A 26,646-nucleotide genomic window follows, 5' to 3' on the forward strand; every position below is an offset into this window, starting at 1 on the left:
AGTACGGCCGTTATTATGTTCTAAGCTCAGGGCTCACTGGACCACCTTGATTTTCAGGCAAACCTGTTCCTGGGTTCGCATGTGGCCTTTGGTGGCCAGGCTGGCAGCTATCCTGCCCTAGATGGCCACATTCCTGTGCCTAGTGCGGAGGTCGTGGACGTTGGAGGCCTCCTCCCAAATCTGGATGAGGTCCACGATCTCTGCACTAGACTAGGCGGGTGCCCGCCTCTTGCAAACGCGGGCAGGCTCCTGGGAGCCGCCAGCCTGGTCCCGGGAAGAGGCGGAGGGCTGGGTGGCAGCGGGTGGCTGGCTCGTGCCGTGCCAGGTGCAGGGTCTGCTGGCTGGATGCTGGCAGGCTTGCACCTGGCATGGGCACCATAGCCAGACCGTGCCCCTTTAAGGGCTCTGGGGCTCGGATGGGGGCAGAAGAGTTTCCCTGGTTGTGCCCAGAGTGGCCACCAGGGCAAGCTGGGACAGGCTAGCCTCCCACTAGTTTGAATTAAGTGGCTACACAGCCCTTAATTTGAGCTATTTAATTCGAAGTAGGCGTTAGTCCTCGTAGAATGAGGTTTACCTAGTTCGAATTAAGCGCTCCGCTAGTTCGAATTAAGTTCGAACTAGCGGTTTGCATGTGTAGCACCTATTAAAGTTAATTCAAACTAACTGCTGTTAGTTTGAATTAACCTTGTAGTGTAGACATACCCTGCCTGCCCCCTGAAGCTGGTTCTACGGCTGCACACCGACCACAAGACTCAAGCGGCAGTGTGGGCTCTCGCTGTGCGGGGGAGGAGGGGCAGGGCTGAACTCCCGCCCCACGTGCCAGTAAAAATCGGCTCGTGTGCCACCTATACTCTAGTCCAATGAGAGTAAAGGGGTAATTTTAGAATGACTGTGGTCCAAACTGTGATACACTTACTCACAGGAAGCCCTGTTTAAGTCAATTGATGAATAGTTTGACTGCACTGCTCTGTGTGGCTGTTTTGCCATACATTTTGATGAGCCCAGGATTTCACCCAATGCAGAGTGAGGTGCTGCTAAATATAAGGAAGGGAACCATATTCCAGTCCATTGTTTTTTAGATTTTTGACAGTCAGCATGATGGTGTTTCACTTGTGTTCATGCCATCAGACATGCTATTTCAGAGAACTAGAGAGAAACACTCATGTTGGTCTTATACATTTTATTGACAGTGTACATGTTGATATATAGAACATTACAATACTGACCACTAGGTTCTTTATAAATTTATAGTTCATAACTATTTTTTAAAATTTTCACAATAAAAATAATCAAATGCCATGCCAACATTTTGTAACAAATTATCACATTAATTCCATTTGGATTTCATGACATACATCTCTGTACAAAGGACCCCATATCACAGTGCATAAGGTCACAGTCATTGAAAAAATAAATAACGCGATAAATAGATTTCTGTTATTTACAGTTTACAAAGTTGTCACTTTCTTTTTTCAAACTGAGCAGCTCAAGAAATGTATCGTAGTATTTAAAGAGGTACTGAACCTCCGCAGGATGCATTGCAAATGCCTGCAATTATTAAATAAAAGAACATTTAAAAGGATCATTTCAGAACATGTCTATACTGTAGTCACAGAGTCTGACTGAAGCTCAGATAGACACACTCAAGCTAGTTTTAATCTAGCTAGCTCAGGTACCAGAACAGTGAAGCCAGAAGGCAGTGAATGCTTCAGCATGAGCTATACAAGACCTCCCTGAACCCTGGGTAGATTACATAGACTGCTAGCCTCCACTGACGTGTACACTGGTGCATTTTCATTGCCCCAGTACCAGAGTCGGGTAGATTAAGGTAGCTCATGTTTATCCCCATGACCATAGTGTAGATGCATACCTTCAGGTCTTCACAAATGACACCAAAGGCTTTTTGGCAATAGAGGAGATAATGGGAGCCAAATTCTGCCCTTGGTTACACTGGTGTAAACCTGGACTAACTCCAGGGACATTACAGTAGTTTCCAAAAATCCAAAAGTAAGTCCAAAGTAAGTGAGGGCAGGAATTTAGTCATAGCTTTGTTGCACAATTTCAGCCATTTTGAACATAACTGCTGCCGTGTTAGCAGGTTTATTTCTTGCATACCGAAACAGTATATGAATAATGGCCATAATCTTGCTGCAACAACTCTATGGGAAAAAAAAGGCTCGGGGGCAGATTTTTTGGAGATTTCTTCTCTGACTGATATATTTGGATACCATACATCAACCTTCACATTTGCCTTTCAAGTTTGCTGAGATAATCTCAAAGATCAACAAACCCAAGATTAATTACTTACCAACAATCACCTTTAAGGTAATATGAAAATGACAGTAGTTTCCCATTCCCATTCCCATTCCCATCTTTTAGACAGTGCTTTGTAATCCAAAAGAACGGTAATATGCAGAACATGCGATACATGAATTGCCGTGTTCATCACCTATATGAGCGAGTGTAGGAGGTGCTACACATACCACCAATTCTGCATGTGCAGAACCTTAGCGTTGGCCCTGGGAAAAAGCTTAAAGACTGCACACACTGGAGTGCTGTGTTCTTCCACAGGCACTATGATGAGGCCAGTACAGTAAAAGCCACTAGAAATACATAAATGTAGGTTCAAGACGACCCCACAGAAAGTTTGTTTTAATATGTGCATTTTTTGTTCTAGATAACTATTTTGGTGGTGGTAGGCTAGTAATTAGAATACTTAGGGGTTATCTGAAAGGCAGTTCTTTTCTTTTCAAATGGAGCATTGATCACTTGGGTACACAGTTTTTCAAAAAAGCTGAAAACTGGTTTTGATGCAGGACTATGGGAACTGAATTCCTCTGTAAGCCTGCAGTTAGCTAACATATCAATCCTCCTATCCTGCCACCCAGCAAATTTAGAACAAGTTTAGGGTTCCAACTTAAGGAAATAAAAAGGACAATATATATTAAGTTATCAGGTACACATTTTAAAATTTCTTTTTAGTGTTTGAACACAAGTAAGCAAAAGATATGAAGCCCGCTGCTACAGAATTTTACATTTCAAGGTGCTGGATTATTTAATAGTAAAATTCTTTGGTTTTGTCAGTGTATAAATGTCATTCGGTGTTTGCCTTAAACTACACAAGAAGCTTAAAGGGTTTCATTATCAGGCAGTGCTTATAAACACCATTGAAAACACCAACCCAGGTTACAAATACATGACATACCATTTCAACCCACCCAGGAATGAGCCTTGCAAAGGAAAATAAGAAAAATAATTGGCAGGAAACTTGCACAATTAGACCAAAACACCTAAAGAAGAAATTCAATCAAGTACATGAATTTTACGCACATTCACAAAGGAATCCAGTGATAGGAATGGAAATTCTGTGTAATTAGAGTGTAAAAATAATGCAAGGAAAAATGTGGTGTTATCTCTTAAATCTTGACAGGATCCTTAATAATTAAAACTTAAACCAATAAAACTATATATATATATATATATATATTGGCACACTAATGATGACTGTGCTGAAAGGAAAATGCCTCGTGAAACAAGGTTTACAGGAGCGGTTGACAAAGGCTTCCCTTGTCGACCGATCCGCGTCTTGACTCGCGCGCTGTGCCGACAATCAGCTGAGCTGGCACAGTGCGGCGGCCATTTTTATTTGAATGAAGCCGGGGATATTTAAATCCCCGTTTCATTGACTATGTCGGGTAGCCTATTTTACATGCCTCTGTCTACCCTAAGGGCAGTTTACCTTTTGTCTCCACTGTGCTACTGTGAGGGGATAGTAACAGAAAGGAACAGTTCTGCAGGCAACAGGTCCTCAGTCTATTTTCCTTCCTTTCCATTGGTAGTTTACTCCATTTGGGAGGTAACTCCTTTCCCCACAGCCTGCTCCACTAAAGACAGATGATTTTTCATGTCTTGTAGATTATGAAACATTTAGAAAGGAGCCCAATTTTTCATAAGTTTTAAAGACAAAAGGGAGGTGGCAAGTTCCGTCAGTTACAGCGGTGTAAATCCTCAGGGACTTCTACAGTATAACATTAGATTCTGGCCCTACCTTTTTGTTTAAGGGAGTCTATGAAATATGAGATGGAAGGGAAACGAAAGTGATACAAAGCCCGGAGATCATGATCTGTTGTTTATTTAGGCTCCAATCCAGCAAGGCACATAAAGACTTGCTTAACTTTAAGCGTGTGACCAGTTTTACTGAAGTTAAGCTTTGCTGGATTGAGAATATTTTTTTCTGGAGTCGTACCATTTTTCAATGCTATTTTCTTGGCAACTTCTGTATCACATTAACAGTTTCCCCTCTCACATTCACCAGTTTTCTTTTCACTCATGCACTAAACAGTAACTATATTATGCAATAACACAACATAAATTCCAGACTGATCTAGCTAACTCTGTCAGGGTTAATAGAACAAACAGATGCAGATTTTTACATACACAATGCGAACAGATGTGATTTATAATTTTAATAATTTCAGGAAGGCAAACATGAATCCCTGCTTTTCATTTTTTTTTTACTGGAAAGCTCCCAAATGTGTCATGTTTTTCGGACCATATGAGTGATACTTTTACACACAGAAGGCACAAGTATATTATTGGTATGTTATATAGCATCTTGAAGGTATTCAGACAGTATAAAACAAGTGGCTCCTGACCCTCAAAACGATTTTTCTCAAGCCACTCAGTTTATCTGCATGGCTTGGATTATATTGATTTATTTCTTTATTTTTGTATACGGAGAAAGTGTATAGAGGAAAAGCTTCAGAGTAAGCTAATTTACATAACTTTTTCATCAAGGCCCTGATACAGTGCATAATACTTCTTTGGCAAAGTACATATCCCTGCTCACCTGGTCCCATTAGATGAGATTTTTATCAGTAATTATTTCTAGATTATCTAGATTGGTAGATTATCTGTAACATTATAAATGCTAGACATGGGGAGGCTGAGCCATGGGGTTCAGAGTCAGCACGGATTCACAATCCAAATGCCCTCCAAATTGAGGGATAGACAAAATGGGTCACTATTCTTCCAGGGCCCATTATAGAGATGAGACCAATCTGTGAAATTTGAGTCTAACGTTTTGTTTTGGGACAATCTCTGATTAGGACAAAATATAACAGTTAACTATAGAATAGGTTTACTCGACCATGATAACGACATCCTTATAGGCAGGGTAATTCAAATAAATATTTAGCATACCCAGTAATTCCAACCAGCGTGTTTAGGACTGGCTGCCATAGAACCAGCAAAAGGTCTCTCATCTTTTGAGGTTTGCTTGGCTCCAAAATACCCAGATCCAGCCTATTATTGTCTTTGAATCCATAAATGTGTAAAATGGTATAACTTGTTGATGCAACAAATTGCTGGTGCCCCAACTGATCAATAGGGGCTTGACTGTAACTTAGGCTATGGTCCTGTAGTTTAGGAATACCCATTATGCTCCACCAGGGCTACCTAGATTTGGGTCTGAAGGTAAGTGGATGCAGTGAGCTTGCGACTCCCCACTACCTGTCCGGGGGTAGGTAGATGAAGAGTGGGGTGGAACCTAGGCTCTGCTTTCCCATGCCAGCCAGCCAGCCCATATGAGCCAATATAAGGGGCACAATAAATTACTCCCATTATAGGATAATTATCCTCCTGGAATGGAGGGGAATAAAGAGGGCAGGGGCTATGTCACTGAGGTACAGTTTTGCCCTGGTTTACAGCCTTTCTAAAATATAAGGATAACACAGGTGTGCATGGATTCAACCTCTTCCCATGTGAAACCACAGTGAAAGTATTTCAAATGCCATTACATTTGTCTCCCAGTAATTTGCACATACTGGTCACATTTACCTATCTGACAAAGCCTCTTAGTCAAATGCCTTTTGTTGCCATCTTTAGGATTGATGAATTCAGTCACTTGAGCAAGGTAACTCCTCAGAATCTTAGCTTGGTCACTAATACTGACATTTGGAACAAAGGACAGTAAGACAAATAACAGATATGTTGCTCTTTTTCTTTAGGACTATATTAAAAGGATCCCATTACTATTAAAATGTAACAGCAAAATAAGTTAATTAGTTAGTATCCTCATACGTACCCCCAAAATAACCTTAATTATAAACACGCTGCCTGGGGTAATTGAGGTTGTGCTTTGAAAGGAATTATTATTCATATATTAATCATATAAATTGAATATATATAAAGAACCCCCCATAAGCAATTTAATTTCTTAAGTATTTTAGGAGTAATTTAAAGTATTCTTTTTGACAAATAATGGGCATATTGATATATAGTCTTAAGTGCAAAATATTAATGCATTTCTTTAGGAATCTGATAATTTGTATATAAATATTTTAAAAATAAAAAATAAATATATATAAATTTAATTGTGCTTCTTTAGAAACCTTTATATACTTTTCTGTTCATATACAGTTTTAAAATACACTTAAGAGTTAAATAGCAGTTTCAAAATATATTATACTTTTCATTAATCTTCTCGGTAACTTCAGGTCAAACTGTGACATTACACAGTTTTTGTAATGTTACTCATTACTATGGACCAGATTCTTCTCAGTTACGCTCAGGAAAATCCAGAGTAACTGTTTCAATCTACATTTATACAGGTGCAAAGAACATCAAAATCTGGCTGTGTCGGGTTAAAACAATTTGGCTCTAAAGTTAGACACACTTTAAAACTTCCTGCATACAGTCCAACTAAGGAGATAGTTCCCATAATAGATTTGTTCTTGTCAGAGTTATTTATTATTTGTACTACATAGTACAGGGCGCCCACCTCTATTAAGTTTGTGGGGGGGAGGGAGGGTATAAAAACAAATGGAGAAGATGAAGCAGCTTCGAGATTAATATACTAATAATGAAATAAATTCTTCCCTCCCACAAACCCATGGGGCATCAAAATTGAAAGAAGGTGTGGAATGTGTTCATGTTCAATTTTTCAGATGATAACAATTGTACCTAGAAACTGAGTGCCCTGTTGAACATTAATCTTTAAGTTTCTTGTAAAATTACAAAGTGGGCTTACTAGTACCAATGCAAAATGTTACTTACAGGCTTTAATATTCACAAATATTAGTTTATATTTATACAGGATTCCTTGCTGATGGTATAACACATTTTTCAAGTATCAACATTTGCATGTATAATCTCTTTTGAAGATTAAGACTCTTTCTCTTAGTGTGCATCATCAAAAGTGATACACTATTAATCATTTTCTCTTCTTTCTCTGTAAAATTGTTCATGTGTTCTGCACATTTTTTTTTAAAAAGAGAGTGATTTAATATTTAGAATCACCAACAAAGGCTTATAAATGTCAATGCAGTTCTTCTATAAACAGAGCACTTGAAGAGGAAAAACAAATGTCCACAACAGTGCATGCCATGTTATGTTCATCGGACTTTCTGGTCCTGTAGCTCTGATGCTTTAATGGAGCCAAGAAAAATACTACGCCAGCCTCTTCTTCTTCCATTAAACAGTAAACATCAAAAAAGAGTGAGAGAGAGGAGAGTGTTTTCTAATCTTGTTCAGACTAATGGCGGTGCATGATTGTCTGCATAGGGAGAATAAAAACCAAAGCAGAACACCACGAAAAAAGGAATTTTGAGTTCTCTGCATGAGATCTGCAAGTTGGATGATGGAACAGCAATACCCAAAGAGGAAAATGCTTTACTTGCCTTGAGCTAGCATGTTAAAAGAAAGGTCTGCTTTCCTTTCACGTAAGTAAAAGTGCTTGTTGGACGACAAAGCAGGAAAGAAATTCAGATTACTGATGAGAAAGTAGAAATATAAAATGTCTCCTATCATTTATAGCACAAAGTATCAAGATTATGTCAAGCCTCTCTCATGGTTGTGGTTTGTTTTAAAGATCTTCTCGGCACATTGGAAAGTTGACAAAGGTGAAGACGTTAAACTCTATCAATACAGAGAAACACAGGAAAATGGCATAAAGAAACAACACGTAGAAGCCTAGTTTCCTGTCAAGTTTCCATTTATTTATATGGATTCCACTCACCTGCAAGTATACAAAGCATTAGTTAATGGAATCTCAAAGGACACAAACTTTAAAGGAGGACCATTTGAATCTGCTGTCTTTAAACATGCTAAAATACTGTTTTGGTCATTTTACAGGTCAAAAAGGACACTTAATTTTTTCAGATGGAGATAAGGCACATAACTGATCAAGTTAATCATAAGGCTTTAATCTGCAGCTACATTAAACCGCCTTTACACTGCTCTAACATATAAAACATCCTTAAAGTGGGTGTAATTTAGGGTGTATCCACACTGCAGCTAGATGTGTCCTTGGGCAGACATATAAGCACAGGCTTTGATTAAGCTAGCTTGCTAAAAATAGCTTGTAGCCACTGCAGTGCAGGCATTGGCACAGGCTAGTGACCTGAGTACCATACTCTCAGAGGTCTTAGGACAGATGTGGAGCTTGCTCAGTCAGGAACCTAAGCAGGAATAGCACTGGCTCTGACCTAGTAACATTCAGGCACCTAGTCCATGCTGCCATCTGTGCTGCTGTGGCTGCATTATATATTGAGCTTGGTAATTGATCACAGATAGTGTAGGTATATGTGCACACATTAGAAATTACACCACCAGCTACAACATAAGGGTACTGTGAGATACTTTCAGAACCTTTAGAGCTCTGTGAAGAGCTCTTAATTTAACTGAGAATCAGGTTCATAAGTGTGCGGGTTCAACATACTCTGAGTCATGCAGCTCCCATTAATTGCTTTAGTACAGCCTAAGTTATCAGGTAAAAGAACCTCCAGTTCTGTCCCCTAGATCTATGTTGTGTGGGACACTGGTCCTTACTTCTTTCAACAGCTGCTCAGATGCAGAGAACACAGTATCAAAGGAGGTTAGAAGTAATGGGAAGTTACATGGCTTGTTCCCTTCATACAGTTTGCCAAAATATATGCCACCCAATTTGTACTCTGCATAGATATTGGCCAAATTTTTCAAACCTGGGTGGCTGTCTTAAAGTTCAGCTCCCTAAATTCACATTTAGGTTCCTAAATAAAAGCAACCTGATTTTTGAATGATCCCGTTTCTTTCACTTGTGACCATATCCAGAGCTGGAATGATGCCACTCATGCAGCACTGCTACATTCTCACTGACACTGCTGAACACTGGCCATGCAAAATGCAACTGAAAATATTTGGTCTGGCACAAGAGATCAGTTCTCTGCAGCTCGAGTTTTCAAGTTCCTCCGTCATCTACATCCAGTCTCTAAATCTTTCATTTTCGGTTGAACTCCAGCAAGTTGTAACTTCTGGGTCAATTCTATGAAGACTGGACTAATGCTCCCCAACTGAATTTCAAATGGAGGACCCCCAACAACATAAGTGAGAGTAATGGGAGTGTGCCGTAGCTTTTGCACTCAAATGACATTGCTTCAGCTGTGGCAGGAGCCTGGTCATTCTGCCCATCAATATCTCATGGACACCTTTGACAATAGCATTTAGCTAACCCTCCCATACCTTGCCAAACTGCTGGGTGTGGGGAGGTGTATGACACAATAAGCTCAAATACAACATGACTTTTGTCTTTTAGAGTATAAATTGGGAAATTGCTTCATGGTGTGACAAAGATGAGAGCCAGCAATGATCTCTACTGAGGGCTAGGCTGGTAAAGGGATTATGTCTGTACAGATCACTGTTAAGATGCATTGCCAAGATAATTGTATATTGACTAGGGTCTGATTTTTGCAGTCCTGATCATCCTACCATCACATTTAGTGTGTCATTAGTACAACACACAGATAAGCCACAGATATACAGCAAAGTGAAGTCTATGGTGATGACCACATATGTTATGTAGTCTCCTCTGAGGGTCCAAAGTTAGAGAAATATAGTCAGCAAATGTTAATGGATATTTGCACTTTCAGAGTCTGGTTCTGCCCACATCGGCCTCAATGAGAGTTTTGCCACTGACTTCAATGCATTCCGGATCAGGCCCTAGATACATTGGAATTGCTTTCAGACCCAAATTAATGTTTCACTTACTAGGCCTTATGTGTTCATTTCTGAGGGGTACTTAGCTCCACCTGGGAGCTGAGCGCCAGATTTAATGTCACTGAAGTAACTGGATGCTAGATCAAGCTCTGTATGAACAAATGCTATTCAGAATGGTAAGTACTTCCAGTTTCTCCTGCTGCTACATACAGAGTAAATGTATATATCAAATTATGACATGAAGTAAATACTCGAAGGGGTCATATTTTGAACCACAGAAATACTTACAGTAAGAGCTACAGACCCCAGTAGAAGCACAACTGAATAGACCAGCCCTTTGCTATTTATCTTAACCTGTGAAAATTAGATATAAAAGAGAACTTTAGAATGTTTAGACCATATTAAAAGTGCAAAAGAAAGTTAACTGCTTCTTGATTTATAATATTCTCTATTCTAATTTTTTAAAATGTCTAAAATTCAAAATGAAGGGCTTGTCACAGGGAACTGCACGCTGCAGGAGTGTCATTTCTAAAGTATATAATTGTGTGGTGCATTAATTGACCCGTGTTGATCCTGCTCAGGCACACTAAACATTTCCCAGTGTGCCTGCACTACATTAAAATGAACTAGAGGTCTACTTGGACCAATTAATGTGCAACACGTTAGTGCACATTAGAAATGCTTCAGTGCTCATTGCTTCACTGTATTGACAAGTCCCGAATTACAATTTTAAAAGTCAGAAATCCTAGATGTTTAATTCATGGCAAAATTTACTATCATGGGAGAACATAATGTTTACAAGAATCAGAACAAATGTGTAAATAATCAGTCTTGCTTAAGTATCCCCCCCCCCCAGCACTTGTATATTGCCTTTGGTCAATCACTCTCAAGGAGAGTAAGCATCATCCTTATTTTATAAATAGGTAAACTGAGGCACAGAGTGGCAACGAGATTTGCTCAAAGCTGCATAGTCAGATAACAGACAACAGTAGAGTCAGAAATAGACACAATTGGTCCTATTCTTGTGCTACAATTAACTCACTTTGAAAGCAATGGAAAATAATTGCATCTTGTGACAAGAAAATATGCCTCCCTTTTTCTCTGGCCAGGAAATAAACTGGTGTCTTATTTAATTACCATTTAAAATGCTGAGTATTTTTACAATGTTTTCTGAAAACAAAATACAAAAAATAAAAACAAACATATATATACGTACCGTTGATCCATAATCAATCAACATAGTTTGCATGCCCCATGGTACTCCAAGGCCTACTAAAATGTCAAATACGTTGCTTCCTATTGTATTGGATACTGCCATATCACCAAGACCTGCGGGGCGGGAAACACAAACAAGAATTCTCAGGTTGAAACACACTCAAGTCAAACATTTTGTAATGAGGCTGCGGAGGAGAGAGAAAGAGAAAGTTCATTGAACAGCTTTGATGACACTTCAAAATGAGCTAAGTGCTACTGCAGCTCCCACATGGGCAATTTGCCAAGTACCCAAATTCAGCAGGTAATTTGCATAATATTTACATAACCTTTCAAAAATATGCTCACAACCACTATACTTTTGTGCGAGTATCATCTTTGATAGGGGAGTAAAAAAGGTTGAAAAGCTTTGTCCTGCTCACTCTGTAGTCCCAGGGCAAAACTGGTCACGAGTTCCCCTGTAAAAACCTGAGTGTGGGTGGAGATTGTTTCTCTTAGGATGTATTCTGGCAATGTGGGCTCTAGCCAATCTGAAAAGTGATTGTGAAAAATGCTGAGCAGCATGGAAGTAGAGGACATTCATCACTGAGCTGGACTACGCCCTTATACCTGTGAGCACCAAGTTCACTTTAGAAATTTCACTGTTTAAAAACAATCCCAAATGATAATGAACTATGAGAACCAAGTGTGAGCAGGTGGTAAGGTCACCAGAACCTGGCTCTTACTGAATTGTTGTCTCCTGTTTTCAGTATTAGCTGGCCTCTGGATTTTTATACCACAATAAGGATGGCAGGAGTGCTCATCCCAATTTGTTTCTCTCTCAAGGACCTGTTTAATTATCTGTACTACTGCCAAATCCACAAAATACCTGTCAGGAAGGAGGAAGAGATCTATTATTGTTGAAAGTGCTCTGCAATTAAGTTTATCTTTGTGGAAGAACTCTGAAGGCCACGAAAGACCTCCAGCTGGATCACAGGCAAAACCTCTCCTCCCAAGGCAGGACTTGACATGGTGAGACATGGTCATTAGCACAGACAGTCCATCCCTGGGGTATCCTTGGAGTTTGTGTTTATGGTCAGGGCTGGCCTTACCATGAGGCGAACTGGGGCGGCCGCCTCAGATGCCAGAGTGTGGGGGGAGCACCAGTAGGACCCAGAGTGTGGAAAATTGTGTCTGCTGCTGGTACATATGTATTCTCTCTGCTCTAGATGCACAGTACCCTGAGAGGGGTAGAAAAGGAAGAAGGCAGAATTGAGACCTTTCAAAGTTTTGGCCCAAGCGAGGGTGCACGGGGGCATCATTTGAGCTCCCCGCCTCAGATGCCAAAATGTTGTGGGCTGGCACTGTTTATGGTGAAACCTTTTGCTGCTTTCCTTCACTGTCAGTGTATATCCGCATTTGCCCATTGGGAATCCTATTAAAGCGCTATGCATGGCCTACACATGTTACATGAGAGACTGGTGATTCTCCATATGCCACTTCAGCAAGCTTTTCCTTGCCTGTATTCTCATAGCAAGTAATCTTGACCAGGTTTTGTCTGTTATGAGGTGATATTCTAGTGCAAACATCTGGCTCACAGAGATCAATAATAAACCCCCAAGAGAATATTAGCTGGACTATAAAATAACTGCACTAAGCAGATTATCTTTATTCCCCATTGATTTCTCATTTAACATTTTGAGTTATTATAGAAACTCTAATAAACATAGATAAAGAATGGTAGCATTTATTTTCTGAACAGATTCAGGCATTATGAAGGTATGACACTGATACAATTTTAGTACTTTTCTCCCTGCATTTCTTCTTCAGATCTACTGATTCAAAGATCATACTTGAAAGAAAACAATTTTAATGGACAGTGTCCCATACCAATTCTGAAAACAGCGGATCTATTTTGGGGAGATTTTCTTACATGCAATGCCTTATATGAAATGGAGAATGGATTATTTTTAGTATATAATTCTTTTTTGTGAGGCATATCCAAAACATATTCAAAGAACAGATTTTGTGTGAAATGTTTAGTGCTTGCATTCATAAATGAAACATTTTAAATATATTTATGTTGTTCACATCTTACATTACAGATGTGGGACTGTACTGGCGCCTGGTGGCTATTTTATGATTTCTGAATTGTTGGTTCACTGAAGCCTATGTGCAGCCTGGAAAACAAAGAGCCATCTTTTAGCATTAAGGGCTCTTGGAGCTAGAATACTGAAAAATGCTATTATTACTATCTGTTCCTCTCTCACGGTGATAGAAATGAACACATTCATACTTATTTGTTTTAAGCAACAATAGTAAAGGATGTTGCCATAAATATTTCTCATTTAAAAGAGTAAAGCTTAACAAAAATCAAAAGCTCAGCCATGTAGGGTATGTCTAGACTACATTGCTCTGTCGACAGAGCTATGTAAACTAGCTTACCCGACATAGTCAATGAAGTGGGGATTTAAATAATCCCCGCTTCATTAAAATAAAAATGGCCGCCACGGTGTGCCAACAATCAGCTGATCCGGCACAGCATGGGAGTCTAGACATGGATTGGTCGACAAGGGAAGCCTTTGTCGACTGCTCCTGTAAACTTCGTTTCACGAGGCATAAGGGAGTGGTCGACTAAGGCTTACTTTGTCGACCGATCCACGTCTTGACTCCCGCGCTGTGCCAGATCAGTTGATTGTCGGCACAACACGGTGGCCATTTTTATGTTAATGAAGCAGGGATTTTTTAAATCCCTGCTTCATTGAATATGTTGGGTAAGCTAGTTTACATGGCTCTGTCAACAGAGCCATGTAGTCTAGACATACCTGTAAATATAACCTGGAAAATCTTTGCCTTTTTAATAGGAAAGTTAAACTTGGCATGGCTAAAATTAATTCACTTCTACTCATGGAGCCTAAGGGAAGATGCTGGGTGTCTCCAAGTTGGAGAAGAAATATATTTGAAGCTAGTTAACTTTTATCATTTCCTTCCCCCCTTCCCAATATCTTTACCCATCATCTTAAGAACATCCTCTTGAAATCAATGCAAGTTTTACAAATAGTACCTAGGATATGGTCCAAACAGCAAACTGTTTGTATGTGTGTGTGATACTATTTTTATGGCTGATGTCTTCAAGTCTAGCTCTTGTGTACATTACATTTTTCTGATTTGACTGATCTATGCTGCACAGCTGAGGTTTTGTTGTTGAATGACATGCCAGAAGAATATTAAACTTTTCCTAATGCTCCAAATTCTTGGAAATAATAAGTTTCCTGTACTTGTAACCAGAGTGGTAACAAGGTGGGGACCAACTTTTGTTCTGTATTTGTATAGCACCTTGCAGAGTGGAGCCCTTGTCCATAATTCCTACTGCATTTCAAACAGCCTTTTGAAAAATCCTGCATATTAAAGAAACCAAAGCACATAATATTTAATATGAAATTTCTGGAACACTTGATCAGAAATGATACCTTGTCTTGCTACTATTAAGCTGGCCATGCAGTCTGGTACACTCGTGCCTGCAGCTAGGAAAGTAATGCCCATGATAACATCAGGGATTCCCAGAGTGTATCCAATAACAGTTACCTGAGAGAAGGGAAAACAGACATTTAATAAAACTGGGAAGTCTCTCTTATTTTTATCCTCTATTTCCAATACAACTGGGACTCACTCTTCACTTTAATATCTGGATGTGGCCATTGGGAAGGTCAGACACAGGAACACAAACATTTCTGTAATGATACAAAATTGTAGCAACATTCTGACTAAAAATCTCCAGCAATGAAACAGTAAGTACTCATAGGCACACTCTTAAGGGTTTTATGAAAGCCATTTAAAGTGCTCCTCTTTGAATATTTGTAACATGATGTGCAGCCCTTAAGGGCACTTACAGGCAAGCACAGCCTGCTCTTATGTTCTGCCTGCAACAGTGAAAGGCTGTGTGGTTATCAGGACTGAAAGCAGCTGTTCGTTTGGCAGCAATGCATCCTGGGAAGAGGGCAGAACTATAAAAGATCTCCCTTTGCCATAGCAAGAGAATGGCTTGGGAAGAGGCAAGACTTGTTCTGAAGCTCTTGACAGCAACATTCCTGAAGGGAACAGAGCCTGAGTCTCTCTGGACAAAAGGCCCAAGTGAAGCTTTGGATGAGCCTAGGGAGAGTCAGCAGCCTGTGATAGGGATCCCAATAAGGATGGGAGGAAGGGTCTCAAGAGGGAGTGTGTTAAAATACTGTGAAAAGTGGCCAGAGAGAAGGCTTAACAGCCATCCAGCTAAGCAAGCCTAGGAAGTAGCCTTTGGGAAGAATAAGAGGGGCGAAGCAGGAACATTTGAGACAGAAGTAGACAGCTACTTCATTGCTCTAGCCGATTAAGCCCATGAATCCCAGTGCTGCAACCCTGTATTGTGCTTGCATGCGTAAGAAAAGTCTGTTTGCAGATCCATGCAACCAAGGCACAAAGGACTCTTGGGAACCCCTGCAACCAAAGGGAAGAATTTCCACAGACTAAAGCAGGCAGTGATCCTGAAGCAGAACTGGGTAAAGAATGTTTGTTTGGGCTCTTTTTTCAGTGGCACCATGTTTCTGGTTTTTTCAAAAGATAGCATCCATATTGATTGGACACTATCTCACATTTAAGTTGTGATTACTATGGACAGAGTGGCCATCAGGGCACCTGTGCTTTTTCTGGGAGGCCTCTTCTTTCGAAAAAAACACATGCCTTTTTCCGAAAGAGTTCTTTCGGAAAAAGGCTTCTTCCTCGTAGAAAGAGTTTTACCACTGTCAGAAAAATCTCTGCATTCTTTTGACTTTCTGTTGAAAGAACGCAATTGATGTGTGTCCATATGTGTAGTTTTTCCAGAAAAATGGCCATTTTTCTGGAAAAACTCTGCAGTGTAGACATATGCTGAGAGAGTATTTGTGGGGACACTGATGCCTGGGCGCATCTTGAAAGTTAGATATCAGAGACACTGTTACTTCATGCCTTTGATCTTTCCAGTTCTGAAACTGAAACCAGGGTTGAGAGCATCCTTTACTGAAGTACAGTTGCTAAATGAAGGTGTGGCAATGTGGTACCAGGAAGAATGAATAGCTGGAATATGAATCTCTCAACCAGTGTTGCCACATATTGTAAATCAGATAGAGAGTGCTTTATTATATAATGTAATACGTTAAACAACAATTTAAGGGAAAATACTATATTCAAGTGGAAACAGAAAAATAAGATAATCCCCAAATGTATAAAATACTGTCAGAGTTATCAATATGTACACCAGACAAATAAAGCTGTGACACACAGCTCTCAAGCCTCAAGCAAGTTATGACTATCAGCTGCTTGTAAATGAAGATGCTTCCAAAAGGTCACACCGTTCTGTTACATATTTCATTTCCCACAGTACATATTATGAAATAGTTTGATTTTTTTCATTTTATTGATTTTTAATTGAGGAAAATGCTTTATCCACTCTGCTACTGACCTGCCTACCCCTCAGAAATACGAACATGACTTCTCATTAGCTCTGTTTCTCTTTGAATAGAAAGAGGATGCCTTTTTAAAATGACAAAATAGCTTTTTTAATGACAAAGAGTCTAATCTGAGTGACTGTACTATTCATATCTCCTCTAGATGAAAATATGCATTTAAGCAATATGTACTAACAAAATTAGAGTGAATCACATGGACTAGTATTTCAAGAAGAATGTTTCTGAATGGACCATACCTGATGTAACTTCACCAGAGCAACTGAAAAGGTTTATAAGTAACTTCTATGGGACTCTTACTAATTGGGAAAATAATACTTGGGATTAATACAGTTCATTCCATCCAAAGCATTTTATACGGATTCTGATCCTGCAGCCTTTATTACTCATCTGAATTACTCTGTGAGTATGTGTCAGGATCAGGCCTTAGGGCCATATTTTTAAAGGTATTAGGTGCCTAAAGATGCATATAGGCACCTACTGGGTTTTTTCAAAAGTACATAAAGCCCTAACTCCTATTCAATATTAGGAGCAAGGTGCTGAGAAACTTTTGAAAATCACACTAGGTCCCTATTTGTATCTTTATCTCCCCGACCTTAAAAATATGGTCCAAAAGTACTGTCCAGAAGAGAGACTAGCACATAGATCAGATATTAGAATAACTACTAGACAGCACACACCCTACTGTGACTACATTTTTGTTTTTTGTACATCTAAAACAAACTAGGATTAGCACTGAAGATGTTTGCCATCTGGGTTGCACATTTAATTTCTTAAAACAAGGTTTTGTCACATCCACTTACCATCCACACCATAAAATAGGAGAACAAAGCAATCCACAGAGTGGATAAAATGAATGTCAGCATAAAGAAGTTCTCCCAACGTGGTTTACTGCAGTTTGGAATGGTACAAAAGAGTAGGAATAGCAATGGCCATGTCAAAATCCATTTTACTTTGTTCATTTTTCCATCTGCAGAAAGAAAGGAAAATAATATATTTAACTTTAGTGTCCCTGCAGCACCAGGCCCAGTTGTATATATATACACACTACATGAATGGAGGAGGAAAATACAAACAGGCTTGGTTACAGCTATGCATTTTGGTTTGGAGGTTATTTGTCTTCCTTGTCCCCATATAACCATTTTCTTCCTATGTATAGTATGTTAAGTTCTGCCTTTGGATACATCTGTAGGGTTCTCTCTGATACAAACCAGACACAATGTACATACAACCAACAATGAAATTGAGCCACAATATATTGCTCTTTTGATTTTGAAGCAGAAGGTTGATAGTACTGCCATTAAAGGGCACTTTATCTTACCAGTAAGCACCCCACCTGAAATGAAAAGCAACTTACAACTTCATTTTTTAAAGAACAGTGTAAATACGGTCTCACTTCTGTGCAATATCACTGAAACTTTTAGTTGATACAAAAGCAGAGACTTTGACTCTCATTCTAGACTGTGCCTGTGAAGGATCTAGTGCTAGAGAATTTACAAATAATAGATTATTATCTGCATTACAATACATGCTCTTTGCTTCACAGACAAGACATGAAATGCCAATGTTTCAAAAGTGTGAAGTGTTGCTAATGTGCATGTAAATCTCAATTAATGAGATCAGAATTTTAACGGGATTTTCAGAGACTAGGGATTATATTCATATTCCTTGAGACATTTTTAAAGCATTATGCCAGTTCGCTTTCCAGAATGACAAATGAGGGGCACAGCCAAGTGCTCTTTATGTAGTTTTGTTTCAGATAAAATTAAGCTTGCGGAGGATTTTGTGAAATAGTATAAATGCCCTGATCATTATCTATGAAAGTTCTATACAAGTGTGCTGTTCTGTAACTGATAGTCATCCAAAGAATAAAAAACAGATACATCTCCACTGTAGTCAATGTACAACTGTTGTAAAGGAGAATAGAATCTTGATTAATAACCCTTGATGCTTTCTTTAATGCAGCAAAAATTAGTTGTAGAGGACACAACAAACAATGTGATGCTATCTTCAGCTTTAAAAGATGGTAGGAACAATGCCAGAACTCCAACTTTTCATTGCTTACATGAGGCTGTGCTGCAATGAAGATAGCTGGACCACTGTTTTTAACAGGAATTTCTATTTTTTGTCATAGAACTTCATTTTTAGGCCCTAATTTAGCAAAACTAGTGGAAAGTCAATTTGAAGATTCACTGTTTAGCATGTCCTTAAGTGCTTTGTGGATTCAAAACCTTGGGCAGGATCCCTGTCAAGTTATATGCCCTCAGTAAAGAAATGAAAGATAGCTACTGCTAACTCCACACTTGTCTCTCCATATATTAAAGAAAGTTTTTCATGCAGGGTGAAAAAATGACGTCAACACGTTACTCGATGTTGCCCTGCCCCCCAGCCTCAACAGAGTCCCCAGAAGGGGAAGAGATGGCCAAGGCTCAGGATTCTCCTCCCCCACCCTCAGGGGGTGCCTTAGGCTCCCCACTGTCCTGCAGCTCCCCTAAAGGAGGACCAGGGGGCAGCAGCAGCAGCTCTTTGCTGCACTGGGGGCCCTGATGCTCCAGGACCGAGTGGGGAACTGTCACTTCCAGCTTCTTGGGCCAAGTGCACTGGGGCTCCCTCATTTTTTGGTTCGAACTAATGCATCCCGGCACGCACTTCCTGGTTCAAATCAGCTGTGATTCAAACTAGCGTGCTGGCGAGATCATGCTAATGAAGCGTGGGATATTTAAATCCCCGCTTCATTAGCAATTTCGAATGCCTGCATTTGCATCCCTAGTTCGAACTAGGGTGCAAGTGTAGACATACCCATATAGATCAGGTCTAAAGCCAAGGAAGTGTTACACCAGCATAAGTGAGATCAGAATCTGGTCCTTAATTATTTCCCCAAAGGAGAAACTGGTTCACTCTAGGGATTCTGCTCTAATTTACATGAGTTTTACACTGGTGTAACTGACTAAGGTAGAGTTACTGATTAATTATACTAGCGTAGCTGAGAGCAGAACAATTCCAGCCTTGTTTAAAGTAATTTAATATTTTCCAAATCCATATGCTCTGTATTATATATCAGAGGCTTTAAAGGCTATGTCTACATTACAGAGGGGTTTTTTTTTAAAAAAAAAAATGGCTGTTTTTCCGAAAAAACTGCAATTGCGTTCTTTCAAAAAAAATCAAAAGAACAGAGGGGTTTTTCTGACATTGGTAAACCTCTTTCTACAAGGAAGAAGCCTTTTTCTGAAAGAGCTCTTTCGGGAAAAGGGGTGTGTGGAGGGGGAAGAGGGCATTCTTCCTAAAGAAGAGGAAAGAAAAAAAGCACATGCCCTAGTGGCCACTCCATCCATAGTAATGATCACAGATTAAATGCGAGATAGTGTCCATTCACTGTGGACACTATCTTTCAAAAAAGCAGATCACTTTTTCAATGCGCTTTGGCAGTGTGGACGCTCTCTCTTGGAAGATGTCTTCCAGAACACTTCTTCCGAAAGAAGCCTGCAGTCTAGACCTAGCCTTTGAGAGCCAAACATTTCACAGAGATCATTCTCTGGGAGGCCTATTACATTGTTTATGAGAACCAAGTGACAGTGCTACAATAATAAGTTGTATATCAATTTTCAGTATACGTTCTAATGCTTCATTCTTTTATTTCCTCTCAAAAAGTTTTAGAAACTTTAGCATGAATGACTTTAAAATGCAGTCATTCCTAGGTGAAAGGTAACACATTAATAACACACAATAAAACTGTAATGAGAAGGGAACATTGTCAAACATCTACTTTTAAGAAGTGTCAGAAGATTTTGTTGTTGTTGTTATAAGATGTGAAATACCCACATATAGGAGATAGGAACTTGGTTTTAAAGTTTCATCCAAAAACCCCACACTTGGTAAACCAAAATAGTGTGACACTGGAGACAAAGTGACAGTTCATGCTGAAGTCCCCATGTCTCAACTGAATCAGTCTGGAAGCAGTCTGGCTCATCTGTACATTAGTATTGGTAAAACAGCTGTTATAATTCTAAGAATGTGTTTAGTGTTTAGAATTTATGCAATGCTTTTGAGTTGCTGCATGCATTAATCTCATTTATAACATCAATATTTCATTTTGGAAGGTCATATTTGAGTGTTTGTATTATGAGCCTCTGTGACTATGTAAATCACCAGACAGGAGAGACATTACATTAGCTTGAAGGGCTGCTTATCAACAGAATGTTTTACTGACTTCCCAATAGGCAGATGTTAAGAAGATAAAACACATTGTTGTTCTGCTCTTCCTCCCATGAAATGGGGTCATGCAAGTGGATTGTCCCCATCAGCTGCAAACTCAGAGCACATGTCTGCAGGGGGATAAAAAACCCATACAAATGAAACAAGGTATCTTTATGCTGCTTGGTCTCTGGCCCAAGGTTTCTAGAAATGCCCTGCTGCATAGCCTGGGTTAGCCCTAAAGAACATATAAACCTTGATAAACATAGAGGCTTATTACTTTTGAAACTTAACATTGTAACTCATTTGCGTGCATATGTTTACATGCTTTAAAATGTGTAAATAGCTCTGTTTCTTTTTCCTGTTTCATAAATCTCTATCGTTTATTGCAGAATTGGCTACAATTGTTGTCCTTGGTGTGAGATCTATAGTGCATTGACTTGCAGTAAGTGACTGGTCCAATATTCAGTAACCTGAATATTGCTGTGATTCTTGATGTAAAGGATGATTTACCACAAAGACATGCACACCTGGGTGGCAAGACAGATTGGAGTACCATGGGGATGATCTATGGCTCCTTCTTATAGCACCGGAGGAGTTTGTACTTGATAATTGGTCAGCAAAGTCTAGTATAGAATTTACAAGCTGGTGCCCTGGTTCCTAACAACACTGGTACTCATACTCTTGAATCACTGCAGGCAGCGTTACACATGGAACTCAGTTTTAACTACCTTAGATGGGCCAAAAGCTATGATGACACTGCCAGGAGTCAAGAGCACTGTAGCAGTTCAGGTGTTTCAAACTTGATATCTAGGCCACTGAATCATTTCTTCTGGGATTGAAGGAGTAGATGAGTAGGAAGAATGCATTATTCAGCATATTGTGGTATAACTTAAATTGAGAACTGCCAGAGAGACTAGAAACAACGGTCCATCTAGTATAGTATCTTCTCTGATAATGATTGAACCAAATGCTTTAGAAAAAAGTGTCAAAACCCTCAACAAAAAAAGACAGTTATGGAGGGAGCTTCTTTCTAACCACAGGCAGTTACTGGCTGAAGCATAAGTGTTAAAGCATAAGTGTTGACACCTCTTGCAAATGTTTATCCCAAGTGGACATACTACAAATATTATTATTATTAATTCACATAAATCTCAGATGTAGGGCTGGTTAAGAAACAGAAAAGATTTCATAGAATGTTCTGCATTTACTTCCTCTGTTTTGATTTGAAATTTTGAAACTTTAAAAACAATTGCTGACAATCCTTACTCTAGTCCTTTTTGTAATTCTACCAACCATTTTGCTTCAGTGTAACTGATGGCAATAGATTCCCTTGGCTAATCCTCCAAATCCTCAGATAGTGTAAATCTGAGAAGCTCTACTGAATCAATTGAGTTGTGCCCATTTACATCAACTGTCCATGTGTTTGCTTTTTTAAAAAGTATTTCTTAAATTTCAAAATTTTGTTTCTTTAGCTTTTTAAACAAAAGTATTTTTAATCAATTTTAAATTCTTTATCTCCTGGGTCCTAATTATGCTTTATATTTACAGCTGAGATTTAGAATTATTTATATCAGTAATATTTAATTCAAATTTTGATCTTAAGTCATGTAGTAATGGGGAATGTACAGCTCCACATAGGGGCTCTTGTACTAAACCAAGCAAGAAGTATCATTGTGCAACCAAAGTGGTGTTATTCTTAAGGGCTAAGGATTGATTGGATTAGTGTATGAAATTCAGAGTATGTAAATTAGACAATCAGCCTAATTTGTTTTTAAGAGTCTGCTGTAAGAGGCACTTATTAAATTAATAGTTTATAAGTGTTGCATCCCTACTGTGGAACCAATCATGGAAACCAGAGACACAACCCAAAAGGTTCAAACTAGAGGAGTTCTGAAATTGTATGTCTGAATGTTTTTTGTTGCTTTGATAGAAACTGCCCTTTACAGAATGACAGTTTTTCAGAGTCTGACCTGCAAAAAATGTCAAGGTTTTTATTTTTTCATTCCAAATTGGAAAATAGTATTCAAAACCTCAAACATTTCTGTAGTGTGGAAATTCTGATTTCCCTGCCAATCCTAGCTCCAACAAACAGAACTTTATTACAGACTTTCAGAGATCAATTTGTTTGCAGCATGACGGGATCCAGCAAGTTATATTTCCTGGTGTATGCCCTTACAAGGTTTCTTAAAGGAACAGTACACTACAATGAAGACAGGTCAAGAAATTATTCAAGTCAACAAAGACAAATTTTGCCCTCCAGTATTATGGAATTACTTTAGATTTACAAAGGAGGGGATGCAACAAAAAGAAAGAAGTTATTGAGTGGAGCTGCTCACTATGTGTCTTGCTAGTTCCACTGTTTGTTTGATTTCTCTTATTACTGTCTGTTTTGTTACTGCCTATATGAGCAGATTTCCTATAGTGATGGATAAAACATACTAGTGCTACTTAAAGCAGTCATAATCCCTTTGTGTATACCTCTGGGATAAAAATTAAAATGCAAATCAAATCACAACAGGGACCAACATCTTTCTTACTAAGGAGGAGAATAATTGACAAACACATTTTCCTCATTTTTGAAAAATCAGTTTATATCTTGCATTATATGAATCTGCACAGATATATATTCTGTGATAGAGACCAGCAACCCAAAAAATAAATGCAAACAGAGCAGCCTAAGAGGGAAACTGAATTTTTATCACAATGTTGTCCCTAGATAACATTGACTCCTAGGGATAGCTCAGTTCATTTGGTGTGTTACAAATGGAATATCATAGGGCAACATCAAATCTGCAAGTTTTGTTCCAAAGCTGCCTCTGTTTTTAATGTTGTCTTCCAAGATGCAGGTACAATAGGATAATGGGTAGGATTTTCTAACCTCCTTGGCCAGCAGCTCTATCTTTTTAGTTCTGGAAATAATTTCTTATCTTCACAAACACTGTATTTCATTATAGTGAATTTAGAACCCATCCTGTGCAACAATGGGTTCTCAACTTCCATTAAGGCAATGAGAGTTCAAAACAATCTACACACCTTTTTACAAGAGATTTGAAGAGGTGACAATAAATGGGATTTCACTATGTGCTTACAGTTAAGGATGTATTTAAGTGCTTTTCCTGAACCTAGGTTGTGCAAAGGCTCTTTTTCATCAGTTCAGTCTTAAGATCTGCTGACTCAACCTCATTCTGATGTACTACAGCATTTCTTAAAAATGCTGCTCCCAAGGAGTGACAAGGACACCTCCCCTTGCAAAGTCAAGTGAGTCACCACCATAATTGGATACCTGGCCTCCATCTGCCCAGGAAATGAAATAATCCTGTGGTCATTCCTCAACTCAGTTTCTCCACACTTAACACTGAGCACTGTCTTCCCCTTCTAGATCATCAGATCTTAAATGAGCACTGACATAGGGAGAGAATTCTTTCTTTGGAGCCCTTCTGAGGATGAACAATTTATTAGTTTGTACACAATCTTCTGGGCTTAAGTTCTGTTTTAAATTGTATTATTTAACAACCCCAGTTTGAATAAAAGGGATTTAAGTAGCTATTATTCTAGTGGAGAGATGAGACCTATTTTCTTTTCATAATTTTTTAAACTGAGTATGTAAAAAAAATGTTTAATTGTAATGGTGCTTTAATTATCTCACTCTTTACATTTTGTAGTTTATATGCTGTTTATAGTCTACTTCATATTAATCAAACAGTAAAGTATCAAAGGAACCTCAGCTCTTAAGAGCTAGCTGTCCAAATGATAACGTGCAGGCCATGAGAGATCAAGATACTTTCTCTTTAGGAAGCACAGTTACTTTTCCCGACAAGCCAAAGCCAAGATCTGATAGTATAATAATCCCTGCCGTGGCAGCTGTTGCTTTTGTGTGGCATCTTGAGATGGGCCTGAACCAACCCTGGGCTCAGAACTTGGGTGTTTGAAATTCAGACTCGGATCCAGCCTGGATATTGTAAATTGAGACTATCTTTACTTCCTTCACGTAACTCTCCCTTTACTTCCAATTCCCATCCCCCAAAGCCTTAGTTATGTGACTGAGCCCCACTACTGAGGGGACACCACATATAACAGGGAGTAGATCACTGAGACAATACATTCAAATTCAGCATGACTCGGAGGTAGATTAAATTGCACTTACATCTATTTCAGAAGAATGTTCTGACAAAAGTAACCCTGGTGTGTAACTTGAAGAACTCCTTGCCAAAGGATGTGGTGAAGGCTAGGACTTTAACAGGATCCAAAAAAGAGCTACATAGATTCATGGAGATTGGGTACATCAATGGCTATTAGCCAGGATGGGTAGGAATGGTGTCCCTAGCCTCTGGTTTCTCTGGCAGTGAGTGACAGGGGAGGGATCACATGAGGATTACCTGTTGTGTTCCTTCCCTCTCGGGCATCTGGTATTGGCTACTGTCGGTAGACAGGATACTGGGCTAGATGGACTCTTGGTCTGACCCAGTATGGCCGTTCTTAGGAAGAAGCAAGAGAAAACCAAAAAATGTGTGACTATGGAACTGCAGGAAAAAAGGTTGGACTAATCCATAGCCATCTTAACTGGGGCTCTAAAAAATAAACTTTAATTAAAGTGAATTCCCTACTTTGCAAACTGCAAGCACCTAACTTGGAAAGTCCTTTCAGTGTCTATTCTTCATAGAGCTCTTTATAGTACAGAAAGAATACATGAACTTCTGATCTTTAGAAAATGTATGTTACTTATTCCTGGTCTGAAAATGCATCAAAAGATAGACAGAGGGGACACTGGGAAGCTGTCTGAAAATTGCCTTTCTCCCTAAAGCCAATTTCAAATGTCAGATTTTTTTTTAGGCTGCTGATTGTACCAGGGCACTTCAACAACAACAAAGCATGGTGTTGTTTCTTTACATTTTCCCAATGTTATTGAAGTAGGTGCTTTCGAGAGCAAAAAATAACAGAATTCTCCCTCAGAGAATGTGAGCTGAGCAATGAGCATCCAAGCAATAGATAATCATCCCCAGACAACAGGGGAGTAAGAAAAGCTGAAAATAATGATGAGGATTTAAAATATCTACTCTCTCTGCTCTTATGTAAACTTTTTCACTTCTAGCTGAACTTTTGCTCTCTCACAGTCTGAAATATCTCATCAGGCATTCCTCTTTAGCCTGTTGGGCCTCAATTATCCAAAAAAACCATTCTTAATAAATCCAGAAAGACTGCCTTAAAACAATACCAATGGCATAACTTGGAGCCCTGTCTTCAGTTCAAACCATTCTGCTACCATGAATATTATAGTACACAGGAAACCTTACTAGGATCTTTTTTCCCCCTCTAATTTTAAATCAAATCTCCTAGAGCATGTCTACACTAGGAAGATATTTCAAAAGAACTTATTTTGAAATAATAACTCCCAAAATAACTATTTGAAAATAGTGCATCCACACTACCGGGAAGCCTTAAAATTAGTCGGAGGCGGGCTCCCTTAATATGAACACACCTCCTCGACTTAAAGCCCCAGGAAGCACTGGGGAATAATTACTTTGAATGACTGTGTCAGTGTGTGTGGGGGCGGGAGGTAGTTATTTCAAAATAGCAGCAGTGGAGCATCCACACTACTGCTACTTTGAAATAACTATTTTGAAATAAGTGTTATTCCTTATGGAAAGTGGGAGTTATTATTTTGAAATAATCAGCCAGTTATTTTGAAATAATGAGCTTTGTAGTGTGGATGCTCCACTTGTTATTTTGAAATAAGTGAAGTTATTTCGAAGTAACTCCCTAGTGTAGACCAGGACCTAGGTACTGAACAAACCCAGAAACGAAAAAGGTTCCA

General features: G+C 39.1%; 1 protein-coding gene across 2 annotated transcripts in view; it reads right to left on the reverse strand.

The window, feature by feature from the left end:
- Positions 1–1,174: 1,174 nt before the first annotated feature.
- SLC24A4 (solute carrier family 24 member 4) overlaps positions 1,175–26,646 on the reverse strand; it is a 141,121-nt gene continuing 115,649 nt past the window's right edge. For both annotated transcript variants that reach the window (XM_006133660.5, XM_075926689.2), the window contains exons 13-17: positions 17,444–17,610; positions 14,634–14,748; positions 11,189–11,301; positions 10,261–10,326; positions 1,175–8,017 (exon numbers count right to left, since the gene is read on the reverse strand). In XM_006133660.5, the coding sequence (XP_006133722.2) occupies positions 7,865–8,017; positions 10,261–10,326; positions 11,189–11,301; positions 14,634–14,748; positions 17,444–17,610 (614 nt within the window). In that variant the 3' untranslated portion in view covers positions 1,175–7,864. The remainder of the gene's footprint in view (positions 8,018–10,260; positions 10,327–11,188; positions 11,302–14,633; positions 14,749–17,443; positions 17,611–26,646) is intronic.

Source organism: Pelodiscus sinensis, chromosome 5 (assembly GCF_052426305.1).
Source record: "Pelodiscus sinensis isolate ZL-2025 chromosome 5, ASM5242630v1, whole genome shotgun sequence".
NCBI lineage: Eukaryota > Metazoa > Chordata > Testudines > Trionychidae > Pelodiscus > Pelodiscus sinensis.